Source organism: Jatropha curcas, chromosome 2 (assembly GCF_041381405.1).
Source record: "Jatropha curcas cultivar XTBG-Jc1 chromosome 2, XTBG_Jcur_1.0, whole genome shotgun sequence".
NCBI classification, from domain to species: domain Eukaryota; kingdom Viridiplantae; phylum Streptophyta; class Magnoliopsida; order Malpighiales; family Euphorbiaceae; genus Jatropha; species Jatropha curcas.
Genome location: NC_143152.1, coordinates 23,269,389 through 23,286,994, shown reverse-complemented (window position 1 = coordinate 23,286,994; position 17,606 = coordinate 23,269,389). Strand labels below are relative to the sequence as shown.

Sequence of the window (17,606 nt, the reverse complement as noted above, 5' to 3'; positions counted from 1 at the left end):
GGTTCCTGTTATTAGTGATAAATTATATCACCTTTAGACCTATAGCATTCGCAGTGCTCGTTATCATATCTCTCGAGAGTCCTTTTGTTAATGGGTGAACAAGGTTGTTTTTAGATCTTACATAAACTATGATTATGCCATCAAAAATGTCACGCCCGACTCTACCCGCCCTCTTAGGATCGTTTTGCCGGGTCGGGATGTCACAGGCCCACCAGCTTCCGCATGGTTCGTCCTCGAACCATACATCTACTAGAGGGGGTCCGGCTCTGATACCAATTGTCACACCCGACTCTAATCACCAGAGGAATTGTCCGCTTTGGATCAAGCTAAATCCCCCATACAAGATTGGCAAGACCCGCACGGTTTTTTCCCGCAGGTGAAATGAGAAACTTCCCAGGAGGTCACCCATCCTAGGATTTCCGTTAAGCGAGCACGCTTAACCCTGGAGTTCTTCCAACTCTCCAGCCATTCCACCAAAAGGCGCCTCTAATGATTAGTTTCCCTCTTTTCAATATATGATTCGATTCATTCCTGTGTCCCGCATTCCACTACCCTAGCTAGCCTGCCATCCTAGAAGCTAGCCAGGAGCTTCGCTCTACCCACCCTCTTAGGATCGCTTTGCCGAGTCGGGATGTCACAAAAAATCAGTTGCCTTATGCATTCATATCGCAAGCAATATGTGTAGATTTACCATTGTAAATCTTGTTAAATGCCTTAGACATAGTTGTTTGACCATCACAATGTAAGATAATAGTTGGCATCGGTTGTGATCATAACTCTATATCTAGTAATAAAATTCTCAACCATTCTCCTCTTTTTTTGTTGCTGCTAAAATAATAAACTCAAATTTCATTGTAGAATGAGTTACACATGTCTATTTCTTAGAAGCCCATGAAATAGCTCCTCCACCAAAGTGAAAATCCATCCAGACGTTAACTTATTATCACTAATACTAGTTATCAAACTAGCATCACAATATACTTCCAAAACAAAAGGATAAAACAATGCATAAGACTTTGTTCTTTAATATAACCAAGAACTCTTCCTATTGCCACCCAATGCTCACTACTATTGCTCTGATATACCATGTTATGAAGAAAATCTATATTTCCAGAACAAAAAGGATAAAATAATGCATAAGACTTTTTTCTTTAATATAACCAAGAACTCTTCCTATTGCTCCCCAATGATCACTAATATGGCTCTGATATACCATGTTATGAAGAAAATCTCTTTGCACAATATACTTCCAAAACAAAAGGACAAAATAATGCATAAGACTTTGTTCTTTAATATAACCAAGAACTCTTCCTATTGCTACCCAACGATCACTACTATGGCTCTGATATACCATGTTATAAAGAAAATCTCTGTGTTTAATGTGTTTCATCAAACAATTAACATAGGTTTATATACTATAAATTCCTATAATATTCAAGAATATAAATCACAAACAAATTAGGACTATCCTTAAAATCTTACTATATGATTACTCTATATTGATTTTCCTTAGCATTATCCAACTACAATAAGGATTAAGATTAACCTAGTTTATTTATATATGATAAACCATAAAAAATTTTGAATAAAGTAGCAGTCCGTATAAATTGAAGAGTAGTAACAGAGAGAAGAAACAATCTGCACTTTATAGCAGCATAACATGTATTTTTTTCACATGTTTATCGTTAATTTTAGTTTTAAGTCGTTTTAGAATACTAGTGCCTCGTAAGACAACCTTTGTTCTCAATTCCTTTATTATTGGCAAGTTCTATTAAGAAATAGGCCTTAGAACCCTTGTTCCCCATATCACGAAATATGCTCATAAAGGATCTAATACTCAAAAGGAAGAAATGATTTGAATTCCCAATCTCAAACCCACAAAACTGTATACACCTCTGTTGCTGATCCAAACTATGAGCAAGGTAAGTTGGTTATTGTATCATTTATGACTAATATTAATGTATCTCTATTGTTGAAGTTTTGAAAAAAAATGATGAAATTCATGTTTTAGAAGTCTTGTAAACTTGGATTCCTTGTTCCCCCATCATCCAAGAGTGACTGAGATTTTAAGGGCACTAGCCTCCAAGCTTCCTAAGTGACATTGATTGTAGTCATGCCAACTAGAAGAGTCGTACGTAACCTCCCCACTAGAGGGAGGAGTAAGAGATACGCTAGCCTAAGTCGTCGTTCCAATCTATCATCTCCATGGGCAAGTTCTAGTGTCTTCCTTAGATCGATAAATATACAATCTTGCAACTCAATATGCTATGGGTGTTCTTACTTCTAGTCATCGTTAAATTGCTAGTATATTTATGAAAAAATGTTTATGAAAGAGAAAGCTTAATATGTCAATTGTTGATTTGTTTCCCACAAATGATGCCAATTGATATTAAGTGTTGTTCAAATTTATGAGCAAAGATGCGCGCAACAGATAAAGATGATGGTTGTGAGCAAAAAAAAAAACAGGCTACAGGGTCCTAAAGGGGACGCACTGCAAACATTCTAATGCTTAAGTTAGAGAAAGGTTGAGGTATGTTTGTTGATTAATTGGATTGAATGAATGTACCTTGATAAAGGATATAGAGTCCATTATATAGAGTTCTGAAGGATTTCCTTTTAGTTTATGAATTAGGATGTCCTTTCAAAAGCCTACTTAAGAGATTTTATATTTAACTTGTATTTGAAATTTTCGGTATAGTACATATCAATTACATAGTAGGACATATCGAGCAACTCTAACTAAAGCGGAATTATGAATTCATGGTAGCTTAGGATGCTGAGTTTCGATTACTATATAGCTCAAGTTTTGGTCATGCCGTAGTTGCTTCGTCAATTTGGACTCTGACCATGCTAATGTGATAATTTATTCCATTTGGTAACATTAATAGTTATAAATTGATTCATAAATCACAAAATTACATCTCAATTGATTATGATTATCAATTAATACTTTCTACTCACTCATCTATTGCCACATTGGTCAAGCTCATATCAATAAAATGTCATGAAAGTTATCTTGATATTGTTTGCAAAGAAAGATCTATTTCTTTTTACTGAAAGTACGATTCTGATTTTCTTTACAGTTTCTTTTATATTGAAAGTGAAATCTATAAAAATTCTATACTAGAAAAAAAAAATGACGTGAATGACTATTAATGATATGTTTATATAGATTTAAATATTAATAATATTGTTAATTATTAAAAAAAGTGAAAGTGAGATTTTTTAAATATTAATGATATTACTATTTTTATTAATTATTAAACAAAATTGAAAATAGAAATTAATGATATTAATTTAAGCTCCTCAATTATATTAAAAGAATTTAAAATAGAAAAAATTAATACTAATTCGGGAAAATAATATATTAGTATTGTGTATATTGAAAGTAAAATCTATACAACTTCCAAAATAGTTAAAAAGAGAGAGAGAGAGAGAGAGAGAGAGAGAGAGAGAGAGAGAGAGAGAGAGAGAGAGAGAGAGAGAGAGAGAGAGAGAATGAATGCTAATGATATATTTATATAGATACAATTAGAGATATTATTAATTATTTAAAAAAACAAAGTAAAAGTTTTTAAAAATGTAATGATATTATTAATTTTCTTAATTATAAAAAAATTGACGAATGTGATTGATGATATTAATTCAAAAACTTTAACAATTATACTAAAAAAAAATTTTAAATGAAAAATTAATTTCAACTCAGTAAAATAATATTTTAGCATTATGTGATGTCAACACCTTAATAGTATAACATTATGACTCATAAGCTTCTATGCTTAAGTTTTTATATATTTAATGCAATGATATCTCTGCATTACAGGATAAAATATTAAATATTTAAATAGTTTGAATCTAGCATTAGATAGTAAATAGTTTTTGAAATAACATCAAATTCCCTATTTTCCCCCCTAAAAAACTTAATTTTTTTATAAAGAAATAAAAAATTTTGGGCAAATGGAATCTAGAAAAAAAAAAAAAGGACTTAGGGTCTCTTAGGTAAAATTAGGTGTTCTGATAGCTGTTAACTATTATAGTAGCGTTTAACTCTTATGATAAAATTACTGGTTTTCGTATGCTCTCTCTGAGCTTGTCCTCTCTTTTTCATAACGTGACCTTAGCCTCCCTTTTAAAACCTTCACCTCTCCTTTCCTTGTTTCATTTGGCCATAGACTGTTTCCTATGTTTCCTTTTTGACTTAATCCCTGCCCTAAAACCTTCCTGCCGCCTATCCCTGCCAACGCCCTGTTTGTTTAGAAGTTGAATTCCCAAAACATTGTCCTTGTTAATATTTTAATGTTTGAACCCTAACGGACATAGTGTTGTTCCCTTATGTTAAACTATTACCCATTATTAAAACCTTATTTTTGCAGCGTACTCCCTTTGACTGAGATAATAAACCCTACTTTTTGTCTGTGCACCCTTTTTTTACTTTTTTTGCTTTCATTCATAAATCATCCTATCAAACCCTGCTTTTGTGCCTTTTAGCATTTATTATGGATCCTAGAATTGACAATACATCCTTGGATGAGGATGAGGATGCCCCTTTACTTATCACAGATGTCACCCATGCCCCTGAAAAGCAATATGAATATTGCCATGTGGGAATGTTTCTCACTCTCTCGCCCATCAACTTCTCATCCATGCAAGCTACGTTTGCACCCTTGTGGCACCCTTTAGGAGGTGTGGGTATTTCAGACTTAAGTGTTAAAAGGTATCTGTTTTGGTTCTATAACAAGGTTGACTTTGCAAAGTTTAGTCTAGATCTCCATGGAATTTCAATAAGCAACTATTGGTTTGGCAGAAGTTACAAGGGACAAAAGACCCTTTATTGGTTCCTTTGCTTCGTGTGGAGTTTTGGGTACAAGTCAATGACTTACCCAAAGGTTTTATAATGGAATCGATTGCAAGGAGCTTGGGTGATTTTGTAGGCACCTTTCTTGAATATGACACTAGAGTTTTTTTGATAGCAGCACCCTCTTTCATGCAGATTTGAGTCAGGTTGGATATTAGACATCCATTGCGTAGAAAGAAGAAGTTGATTATACCAATTGGGGATGTCTTCTTTGTTCAGTTTCGGTATGAACGTCTTACTACTTTTTATTTCTTGTGTGGGAAGCTTGGCCATACTGATAGCTTTTGTGAAGTTCGATTGCATCGGAGGAAGGAGGACATTCGGTTGGAATGGGATGATAGAATTCGAGTGCCTTCTCGCTGGCTTAATCAGAGATCTAGTGTTTGGCTACAAGAATATGAACCTGTGTCTCTTTACACTAATAGGGACATAGAAGAACAAACACGAGCATTTCGAAACTTGAAGTTGCATGAATTTTGCAACACCTTTATAGGTCGACAATCGTCTGGGGGGTCTGAGCCAAGGTCTGCTAAGGTCATGGACTTGGATGGGAATGGTTTGGGGCAGTTGGAGAATGATGCTATCCTATAAAATGATGATAGTAAGAAGCGGCATAGGTAACAAAACAACACAACTACTAGTGTTTTTAAGGGTAAGGATTCACTAGCAATTCCCTCTACTAATGTATTGGCTGATCCTACAAGTCAAGATAGATGTACGCCATGAATACGCTTTGTTGGAACTATTGAGGTTTAGGTCAACCTCATACAGTTCGTGTGCTCAAGGAGATTACCTTGAGCTATAGGTCGGTGGTGGTATTCTTAATTGAAACATTAGCACATGAAAAGAAGGTTGATCAGGTTCGTGGTTTACTGGGTTTTGAGCATCATTTTATGGTGGACAGGTTGTGCAGAGGGGGGGCTTGGCAGTGTTGTGGAGGGATTCAGTGGCTTTGCAAGTTACAGGGTATACGAGTAATTTCATTGATTGCTCAGTTGCTATGAATCATTAGGTGCTTCGCGTTACTTGCTTCTATGGCTTTCCTGATAAGAATCGATGCAAGCAATCATGGAATTTGTTAAGAGCATTGGCTAGTAGAGACTCAAACCCCTAGTTGTGTATGGGAGATTTTAATGACATCCTAAGGAGTGATAAGAAAATTAGTGGGGAACCCCAGCCTCACTATCTGATGGAAGGCTTCCGCAGTGCTTTAGACGATAGCAATCTTATAGAAGTTCCATGCATAGGGCGATGTTTACGTGGAGTTAGAGGAGAGGGGTCAAGTTACTATTTAAGAAAGGCTGGATAGGTGTTTGGCAAATAAAGGTTGGATGGATTTATTTCCATATTAGAGCTATCAAGCTGTGGTGGTTCCAGTTTCAGGTCACAGACCCTTATTATTTCAAGCGTCGTATGATCAGGTTGTAAATGGCAAAAGACGCTTTAGGTTTGATAACTCATGGCTCTTGGAAGATGGTATTGAGGATATGGTTAAAAGTAGCTAGAGGATGAATATGGCAGATTTGGTTATTGATAGGAAATGAACTTATGCTCACTCTCTTCAAGAATGGGGTAGGGGCCGCAATCGTGATCAACGACTTAGAAAACAAATTATTAGGCATCCTTTTAATGAGAAGGAGGGGTCAATCTCGAATTAGGAATATGCTACTATGCGTAATGAATAGAATTTAATGAGCGAGCAAGAGGAGATGAGGTTGCAACAACAAGCTAATATTTACTAGGGGCAGTTTAGTGACCAGAATACAAAGTTTTTCCATGGGTTTATGAAGGGTAGGAGGCATGCAAATCGTATATCAAGTCTATATTCGGATTCGGGTGAATGGCATTGTGAGAAAGCCGCTATGCATGATCTAATTGCGACTTACTTTCAGCAACTGTATATGCAAGATGAAGATAATACGGTGGGGGTCTGTAGATTGATTCACAAAAAGGTGAATGCTGAGGATAATGCTTCTTTGACTCAGCCTTTTACTGATGAGGAATTTAAAGATGTTGTGTTCCAAATGCACCCGGATAAAGCGCCTGGTCGTAATGGTTTGAACCCGGCTTTTTACTAAAAGTTCTGGCATGTTGTGCTCAAAGATATTATGGATAGGTGCATGCAGTGGCTTTATTCAGGTACTTTCCCGTATTCCTTATCTGATACTCTAGTGGTTCTTATACTAAAGAATAATAATCCGGAGACCGTGAAAGACTATAGGCCTATTGCTTTGTGTAATATCATTTATAAGATTCTTTCTAAATTCTTAGCTAATAGGCTTAAGAGGGTTTTACCCCAATTAATTTCGAATAGTCAGTCTGCTTTTATTTAAGGTTGGCTTATCCAGGATAATATCTTATTGGCTTTCGAGCTTTTGCATAATATGAAAAATCGATCTAGAGGGGTTGTGGGGTTGTGTGCTCTCAAAGTGGATATCACTAGCGCATATGATAAATTGGAATTTTCTGAGGGATATGATGGTAGGAATAGGTTTCAGTGATATTTGGGTGAATTGGATTATGCTTTGTGTCTCTGATGTGAAATATTCTATCCTATTATTCTTGAGAGAGGGTTGTGCCAAGGTGATCCACTTTCCCCTTACCTTTACCCTCTCTATGCGGAAGGTCTATTTTGTTATTTTCGAAAGCTAAGAGATTAAGGAAGGTCCACGGTTGTAGAGTTGGGGTGCGATGTCTGAGAATATCCCATTTACTGTTTGCTGATGATTCTTTTTCTTTTTGAATGCCATGGATAGAGAAGGTTTACATGTCAAGCATATCCTATATGAGTATGAAAGGGCTTCCGGGCAAGCAGTTAATTTTCAAAAATCTGGGATTATGTTCAGTTCTATGTCAATATGCACCTTAGGGAGTCAGTTTCCATTATGTTGGGAGTCCATAATCACCTTGGAGGTAGTAAGTACTTAGGCCTTCCGTCTCTAGTGGAAAAAAATAAAAGGTAAATTTTTGGATATTTGAAGGATCGATTATTGAATAGGTGAATTTGTGGAATAATAGACAATTGTCCAAGGCAGGTAGGGAAATCCTTTTAGAGTCAGTGGCACGAGCTATACCTTATTATTGCATGAGCATCTTTCTTTTACTTATGTCTCTTTGTGATGAACTCCAGAAGATGATGAATTCCTATTAATGGGGTTATAAGAGGGACGGTGGTAAGAGTGTTCATTGGTATTCTTGGGACCGGATGTGCCAGAGTAAGAGGGATGGCTGTATGGGCTTTAGAGATCTCTATAGTTTTAACTTAGCCATGCTAAGCAAGGGTAAGGGTTAATTACCAAACCCAATAATCTTCTTTCACGCACTTTCAAAGCCAAATATTACCTGGTTAGGAGTTTCTTAACAACAGTTCTATGGAGAAATCCTAGCTTTACTTGGAAGAGTATCTTGCTTTCTAGGGATGTGTTACAACATGGAGTTTGATGGAGGGTATGGGGAGAGTATTAATATTATGTTGGATCCTTAGATACCTAAGAATGAATCCTTTCTTGTGGAGGAAGGGCTACATTTTATAGATCCTAATCCAAGAATTTGAGATATTTTGAGTGAGGATAAACATAGGTGGGATTTTGAGAAGATTGTAGAGCTTTTTAGTGCTAAGGATATTTAGGCCATTCTAAATATTCCTTTGAGTATGGTACATAGGATGGATGAGATCATTTGGCATTATGGGAAAAAAGGGATTTATAGTGTAAAATCTGGTTCTTATCTAGCCTTTAAGCTTTTGGGTAAAGGGGGTGAGTGTATTGTAACATCCCTTCCCGGTCCACCCGTAAACCCAAATAAACCGAGTCGAGACGCTACAAACTGGTTCACTTATATCCTGTCATGCTGAACTCATAATGTATATTGAATATAATATCATGCTGATGTTGTTTATATTAATAATGTACTTAATATTTACAAGACATGCTACTAGTTTCAAAATGGAATGGGCCCAACTGTGTGCCCTGTACATGCCATGAAAAGGATAGACAAAAGATACACATCCAAATGAGTAGCTACCCTGAAGACTGAGTCTTCTACAGATGAACTGCAGCAGTTGTAAACTGACTCTCTACGGTCCAGTCTCAAACCCTGCGAGTTAAACAGGTAACTCGCTGAGCAAATAAAGCTCAGTGGATATCTCAACATAAAAAGAAACAAGTAAGCACATACATGTGTAGAAAGAACCATGTAAACACATATGGCACATATAAGCACACATGTCATGATACCTTCATTATACTTTGATGATCTTTCTTACTGTTTATAATACTGTATGATTCATGCAATGTTATGTCAAGATATTTGTATGGCTCTATAAGGTTATAGTGAAACCGAAGTGATAAGAAAAACTGTATGAAACTGGATGAATACTGTATGCTTGGCTGCTATGGCCCATATATAATCATATCCACTCAACGGCCTTTAGCCGGAGTACCAAACTGTATGGGGTGCAGATCTGCTATCCTATGTTGCGACATAGCCTTATCTACATGGTTTCTACCTAACCTCAATGGAGCATAAGGTTGATATGTCAAGAGTATAATACAACATCACATTAATAGTTCATAACTTCATAAATCATAATGTTTATTTGATTTCACATCATTTGCATGCTTGCATGTTGTTTTGATACATGTTCTAATGTTGTCTTTTTGTTTTAAAATGATTGGAGGCATACAAATTGAGCAAAGGAATCCAATTGCATAGAAAATGAAGTCCAAAAGTGCATGAAAACACAAGTCACGAGCGCGCAAAGCACACCTAAAGGTTAGTGAGTTTCCAGGTGAAAGTCACGAGCGCGAGAAGTGCAAAATGAGAATCAGTGTGTTTTCGGGCACAAGTCGCGAGCGCGCAGTGCAAAGTCGCGAGCGCGAAAAGTGCAAACTGAGAGTCAGTGTGTTTCAGGTGAAATTCGCGAGCTCGTCATGCAATTCGCGCGCGCGCGTCGCGTTTTCCAGCCTGCGCAGTCTGTACTCTTTTGGTCATATCTCTCAATATACAACTCCGATTTGGATGAATCAAAAACCCATGTAAAGCTAACACATAGAGGAACAAATAACTCTTCTATGACACTTCCTAATGCCATCATTAAATAGGGTCAAAATCAAGGTGAAGTCACTGGTTCCTTTCCAGCAAAACCTGTTTCAGCATAAACTCAATATTGCCTTCATATATTCAATTCCTCCCCTGTTTTCTCATCATTTCCAGTCCTCCCACTCAACGTGAAGCAATAGATTGTCTCATTATCAACACACCACACAAATTCTCATGCAAAGAAAATGGTAAATGAAAAGAGATATCAAACCTCCACTCCAAAAAGCTTGAGCTCTTCTTTACCTTCCTTTTTCTACAATCTTTGAACTCCCTTCTCCTATACACATCAGAATTCTTATAACTTATCTACAATATAGCTCAATTAGAGGTTGAATAATATAAAGCTTCAAGAAATTCTACTTACTTGGAGAAAATTGAGGTTGCCTTAAACTACCATGAAAATGGATGGAGAAAGGAAGGAGATGAAGAAGATGAAGATAAAGATGAAAATGGGAAAGTGAAAATGATTATCACGGGTAGGCCATCAAAATATCAAGAAAAATGATGTGAAACTTACTAAATGGTACCTCAAGTGGAAAAAGGCTATAACTTAATACCCAAGCTTGATCTTTTAATGCAAATAAATCCTAACCCTTATACTTTGATCTTTTTCTCTCAATCAAGTAAGTCCACTTATAAACCCATTCTACCCCAACCGGGTTTGGTTCAACTCGACTCGACTCGACTCGACTCGGTAGGAGGTCACATGTATGGTAGGAGATCTATGGAGGAGAATTTGGCGATTAAATATCCCACAAAAATAAGGGAGTTTATTTGGAGAGTTTGTCGAGGAACTGTGCCTACGAGAGCAAGACTTCGAGCAAAGGGAATAGTAGAGGAGGATTGGTGTAGTAGTGTAATATAACGGAAGATATGGACCATGTGCTTCTAAGGAGCAATAAGGCTATTGAGGTATGTACCAAGAGTGGGATTGGAATTCTAACTAACGTTTCTTTTCAAGGTTTCTTATTGTAGGTCATTGCTTCTAACATGGAGGACACTCTACAATCGGTTATTTTTATTGCATGGTCCCTTTGGCATGCACATAACAACGGGCTATGGAATAATGTTAATTGTGATGCTATTGGTATTCTGCTTGCCTCGTATAAGCTGCTTCAGGAATGGAAGGCAACTATGTTGGCCACAGCAGCTCAGCGCATGCCATTAATTGGACTTGTATGGTACCAAGCTGGGGACGTCTTGACAGTTCAGGATGGCAAGGATTTGTTGATGGCGCCATATTTTCGGACCTGCGCATGGCTGGATTTGGGTTTGTATTTGAATTGCCAAATGGTTCATTCCTTAGAGCACTCTCTCACTTCTTTGACTCTTACACAGATCCACAATTGGTGGAGGTGTTGGCTCTTCGATCTTGTTTATCATGGTCACAATCTAACCTTCCCTCTCCAGGATGCCTTTGTTTAGATTGTCAATAAATGCTTTTTGCTTTGAATAACAATAATTTACATATGTCTTAATTTGGTATGGTTTTACAAGACTGTAAAGTCTTATTAGCTTCTATGCCAAATGTGGCTATTAGATGGATTTGGAAATAAGCTAACATAGGCGCTCATTCTATGGCTCAAGCTTCCTATAGGCATGCTTGTCTCCAAGAGTGGACATCGGTTCTACAATGTTTATTACCTTTTTATCAGTCTTAATGCAATCTTCTTTGTTTGCCTTCAAAAAGAAAAAAAGAAAAAAAAAAACTGTTATAGTAGTGTTTAGTTGTTAGCTGTTTGAGTAATTTTTCATAAAATGCTAAAAGCTAAATGTTATATGGGTTAACTTTTTATAAAACGCTACCTTAACCATTAAAAACCAAATGCTATATTACTGAACACTATAAAAAATAGTTTTTTAGCATTTTGACTGGTCAAAATAGTAAAAATTACTTAAAAACTATTGCCAAACACAACCTTAATATATTAGAATACCCCAAACTTTATAGTTCTTTATAATTCCATCTTATTTGGATATTTTTTGTCAATTTTACCATAAACTTTTATAGCAATAGTACCTTAAGTGCTATTAAAGATGGGATTGGAAATTAAAAAAGTGTTTAAATCATTTTTAAATCGTTATGTAATTCCAATAAAAAAATCCATTAACATAAACAAATAATGTCATATGTATTAAATTTTAATTTTTGAAATAAATGTATTAATTAATAATTTAATACTAACATAAATTTTTGTTACTTACCAAAAAAATCCTCTTATGTGGCATAAAAATCAAATTAATAAAATATAATTTTTTAATGAGATATTAATTTTATATTATCTATATTTTGAGGATGAAAAATTTTAAATATTTTTTGATTGATAATATAGTCCAATTATTATTCAATTAATAATAAATATACAAATGATTTTTTAATTATTTTAATTGCAAATGTCTCAAATATTATATCTCTAAATCTATATAAATTTGTCACCGATTAGATTTGAATTTAATATTCAAAGGATATTTAAAATTTTATTTTTATTATTAATTTTTAAAAAATAATAAAATATATTTTTATTTGTAATTAAGGATGGTATTCTTGTAAAAGATTAAAATTAAAATAAAATTAATTAAAAATCCAAATAAAGTGAAAATAAACTGTAAAGTGCCGAGTATCATGATGCATTAGGCCAAAAAAAATTATCATAGGAGAAGACTTTGTCAAATGATGACGTGACCACCATCCCTCCTCCCTCTCACATTTGCTTAAAAAAAAAATGTAAATAATACAACAAAAAAAAAAAAAAAGAAAAACATGATATTTGTGATAAATTCATCTTCTAATTGGCCCACCGCTACCACCACCACTGCCCGCACCCGCACCCACGCCCACACCCACACCCTTCGTTTCAATTCTCAAATCCCATCTTCCAAACTCGTCGGAAAATTCTTTTTACTTTTCCTTTCTTTTTTTTTTTTTTTTTGTTTTTTGTTTTGTTAGTGCTCTTTCTTTCTTCATGTTACTTTTTTTACTCTGCTGTGTATTTGCCAATTCTGTTCTTACCAAGAATTGTTGAAATTTGGCATCTTTCCAGACAATTGCTTGATGGGTTGTTATTAATTTAGTGCGATTTCGTTTATCTATAGTTGATGGGCTTTGGGTAATAGTTAATGGGTATTGGGTAAAGTCATAAATAAATAAATAATCAGAATCCTAGCAATAATAATAACAATAATAATAATATATTATATATATTTTTGATATTGTGTAAATCAGTGGAGATTGTGGTTGAGTTGATAGATAATAATTAATTATAATATGGGAAATGTGAATGGAAGAGGAGAAGAAGAAGGGTTAAATAGCCCATCAGGATCAGGTGGTGGTGGGATTGATGGAGGAGGAGGTGGCGGAGGAAGAGGAGGCAATAACGGCAGCGAAGGGATGGTTTCATCAGATGAGACCCACCTTGGGTACCTTCCGCCTCCTCCTGAGTTGATGGGTCAGTCCCCTCCTCATAGCCCGAGAGCCACTCACTCTCCTCTCATGTTCACTCCTCAGGTCAGTTATCTTTTCTTTTCTTTTTTTAATTTTTCAAAGTTTCCTATTACGATGTTTCTAATGTGGGTTTGCTCTAATTTTAGTATGCATGTGGGTGTCTATGTTTACATTGTTGTCTCTCCATAAGATTTATGAATTGTTTCGAAGAATCCGATTCAATTATTTAGTGTAGAGGATTTTTTTTTTAGGTGATATTATGCTAGCCTTAAATATTTTTTACTGTCATGGACTTACCTTTTATGCTCAACTAGTTGCATATCATTTGCTGGAAAACCTAATTTTTCATTGTTATAAAATCCTTCTTGTCATTGGTTTCTTTTTTTAGAGAAAACATGGGAAAATTAATTTTTAGAAAAAACATAGGAAAATGAATGTTGGTTATTTGCTGTGAATTGCATTGGCTTTATGATATAGTTTATGATGAGCTTCTATAAGTGTTATGTGATATTGCATTGTTGGGTGGATATTTGATTTCTGGTTATTTTTTCCAAAGCATTTAACGGCCCTTACCATTAGTGTATCGTGAAGTGCTGAAATTTCATTTTGCTGTAATACACAAAAACTGTCAGTGGTATAGTGAAAATACCGAATTTATCAGCAAATTACATTCTGTTATATGGAGTTCACTGCTTGAGGATCATTTCTTTGATTTTGTTACTTCGATTAACAGGGTAATCATCATCTCATGGTCAAATATATTTTTATTAAGCTAGCTGATGTATTAATCTTATGTTGTGAATAAATCTATAAAAGTTATTATTTTTTATTCTTACTTCATTGCTTTTCTTTTCTAGGTTCCAGTGGTTCCACTGCAAAGACCTGATGAGATCCAAAGTCCAAGCAATTCATGGATGCAAACTACTGTTGGTTATGAAGAAATGTGCGATGAACAAGGGATTCCAACAATGATTACATGGAGCTATGGTGGCAAGGATGTGGCTGTTGAGGGATCATGGGATAACTGGAAAACAAGGTTGTAGGAATTTATTGGTTTTTAGCTTTTTTTGGCTTTTTTGTTTAATGACACTATTAACTGCATTTGAAGAATCTAATATATCCTCTCACTTCGTTGCTCAGAATTCCCTTGCAGAGATCTGGTAAAGATTTCACTATAATGAAAGTACTTCCTTCGGGAGTTTATCAATACAGGTTCATTGTTGATAGACAGTGGAAGTACATCCCTGACCTGCCTTGGGCCCAAGATGATTCTGGCAATGCTTACAATGTTTTGGATTTGCAGGTAAAGATTTTCATCAGTACTTTTGTCTTGGTATTATGCATGTGCACAATAGGAGTGAGAATCTAAATCTTTCCTACCAATAATTACATGGAATTGAAAAGCTGCCACAGGTTTCATAAGGATAATGGTATCTGATGCATGAGTAATAACTTTTCCTTTTCTTTTTGATTCTGTCATGGGCTTCCTTGTTTGTACTATTGTATTGAGAATAGATGAAGATGCATGTGTAAATATGCTTTGCTGGCATTTGCATATGGGTTTCTATAGCTTACAATTTACTATTTAGAATCTTAAATTCTGGTATTTCTATGACTTCTAGCATGAAACAATGTTTATCACTGCTTATCCTATTGGTTCCTCAATTTTGTGCATTTATTCAAGCTTAAAATTGAAGAAAACAAAAGTTGAAAGGAACCATAGAACTTGTTTTGTGATGAACATGTGAACAACTATGCTGTGATTTGCAAAAATTAAAAGGGAACCGTTAGAGTTTTGCTGCGCAACTGAAGACTTCTTTTATTCTACCATTTAATATAATAATTTGATTAAGCATATGCGAAGTCAAGAATTAGAAGCAGTCTGTTGGTGGTATTGTATTTTGAAACTCCCAAGATAGATCTGAAAGCATCATTGAAATTTTAACTTTGCTCTCTCCTTTTCCATTAACTTATGTGGAACTGTTTTTGGTGCCACTGAATTTGAGTACATGATATATCCATGTAATCATTGTTTGGCAAGTGTAATCTAAGAATATTCAATTTCTCAAGATGGGCTTTTATTTATATTCTGCAGTTTTATGAAAAATATGTTAAAAAAAAAAAAAAAAAAAAAAAAAAAAACCATGCTTTACTGCTTTTGAACTAACATGCAAGTGTTGTCTCAAGATAAACTAAAATTTTATAGAAAATGCCACTTTGCTACTTCAGACAATCAAAAATGTCATTTAGCAAGATAATTCTTATTCACACTATATTCCTATATAACATGATGCTACTGCTATCCATCCATGACTCGCTAATAAAATCTATGGTGATTTTTGCCACCTTCTTTGCAGATGGAGTGGGCAGCTTTGTTCTCTAATGGGCAAATCAGCATGATTCTATTGTATGCATAGCTAGTTATTGAAAGGTTTCTTCTAGATTCATAGGAACAATTACGTGCTTACAGTGATGTTTGTGTATGTTCACATGGTCTGAACTAACAGTTCCCAAACTAAAACCATGCTGGAAAGTAAGGATTACTACTTCATCATTAAGTGCCAACCGATTTCTGTTAATATTTTGGCAGGATTATGTTCCAGAGGACCTTGAGAGTATATCCAGTTTTGAACCACCTCAGTCTCCAGAGTCGAGCTACAACAATTTGCAACTTGGGAATGATGATTATGCAAAGGAGCCGCCATTTGTTCCTCCACACTTACAGATGACGCTGCTCAATATGCCATCATCATACATGGAGATTCCACCTCCTTTGTCAAGACCTCAACACGTGGTGCTCAATCATCTATACATGCAAAAAGGGAAGGGCAGCCCTGCTGTTGTGGCACTTGGTTCAACACATCGGTTTTTGGCAAAGTATGTGACAGTGGTGCTCTACAAGTCCTTGCAGAGGTAATAACTTGTTGCACCTATGCTGGCTTTTAGTCTGCGGTCCTTGAATGTAGTCAATATAATTACTAAGGTAAAAAGTCACATCAGTGACTTAAGAAAAGCATAGGAAAAAGTGATCCAGAGAGGAACTTCAAAAGAAGATTGTATTTCAAATAATGCAAATGCTTGGTAACCATTGATTAGCCAATTTATTTACTGTTTTGCTTGAACGAACTTGCTTATCCACGCATTAGAAAATTATTTGAGCTCCAATGACGCTTTCAGTAACACGAGACTAACATTTCGTATGGAATTCATTTTGTAATAAATGAATTCCTTAGAATTCTCTTCTATTTACAAGGGAGGAGGAGACATAATCGATATTTTCTGACCAAATACATAATTTTATGCCTTTCTGAATTATTTCGGAAAAACTTATAGGCAGCCCTTACCATCTGTTTGGATCTTTTATATCCTTAGGTTCCATTTGGTGAGCAGTAATAGAATGAGATATAATGTAATATAATCAAATGAATTTCTAGTGTAATGTTTACACTAGAAATGCTTTTAATAACATTACATTCCATTATGGCTCACCAAAATATAATTTTATTTTTATTTTTATTTTTTTTCTATTCTTGTCAGTGCAATAACAATTTACATGGAGATATAAAATGCAGATGTGCCTACCATATAATGCCACATGATCTTGAAACAATCATTTTCTCATCCCCTTTCCCCACAACTTGCCATGTTATTCTCTGTCTGGTATCTATGCACTGAATTGATCCTCATCTCTCTCATATTCTGCATTTTCTTTTCTTTTTTTTTTTTTTTATTTTTTGGTTATAAAGCTCTATGCCTTTTCCTCTATGTATGGACCCTGAAAGGGTGAGAAAGAGAGATTAATTAGTTAAAAGTTGTGATTCAGGAAATGAACTAGTGAGGTGGAATTCTAGGCAAGTTTGTCCTCTAGGTTTGCTTTGCTGTTTGCAAAACAAACAAGAGTAGAAATAAAAGATCGTCATAGAAGAGATCTTTTATATTTTATATAGATATTAATTTTATATTTTGAAAATAATAAAAAAAATATTAATTGTTTTGAATATATATATATATATATATATATATATATATATAAGTTGGAAAATTAAAGAAGTTAAAATATATGAAAATTGAAAATAATGGGTTTTTATTCCTATTTTCTTCTCTTTCCCTGCAATGGGTTTGAATGTATTTGATGTTTTGATTGATTCTTTTAAAAAAATTTGAAGTTTTTATTAATTTAAATATTTTAAAATTAAAAGTGAAAAGTTT

At 34.8% G+C, this 17,606-nt stretch overlaps 1 protein-coding gene across 2 annotated transcripts; it reads left to right on the top strand.

Annotated features, from left to right (window-relative positions):
• The first annotated feature begins 12,694 nt into the window (after window positions 1–12,694).
• On the top strand, window positions 12,695–16,523 carry LOC105636198 (SNF1-related protein kinase regulatory subunit beta-2). 2 transcript variants are annotated; one of them, XM_020680215.3, is made up of 5 exons: window positions 12,695–13,460; window positions 14,255–14,433; window positions 14,538–14,700; window positions 15,755–15,804; window positions 15,988–16,255. In XM_020680215.3, the coding sequence occupies exons 1-5, from the start codon at window positions 13,221–13,223 to the stop codon at window positions 16,124–16,126; spliced, it is 771 nt and encodes a 256-aa protein (XP_020535874.1). In that variant the 5' UTR covers window positions 12,695–13,220; the 3' UTR covers window positions 16,127–16,255. The 2 variants fall into 2 exon arrangements, with proteins under 2 accessions (XP_020535874.1, XP_012074789.1); XM_012219399.4 differs by lacking the exon at window positions 15,755–15,804 and having other exon boundaries at window positions 12,707–13,460; window positions 15,988–16,523.
• Window positions 16,524–17,606: the final 1,083 nt, after the last annotated feature.

Bases quoted from the DNA above. Each gene is read 5' to 3' on its own strand.
- LOC105636198 (XM_012219399.4), top strand. From the start codon at position 13,221: ATGGGAAATGTGAATGGAAGAGGAGAAGAAGAAGGGTTAAATAGCCCA. The intron at 13,461-14,254 runs GTCAGTTATCTT...TTTCTTTTCTAG, and splicing joins CTCTCATGTTCACTCCTCAG to GTTCCAGTGGTTCCACTGCA. The intron at 14,434-14,537 runs GTTGTAGGAATT...TTCGTTGCTCAG, and splicing joins TGGGATAACTGGAAAACAAG to AATTCCCTTGCAGAGATCTG.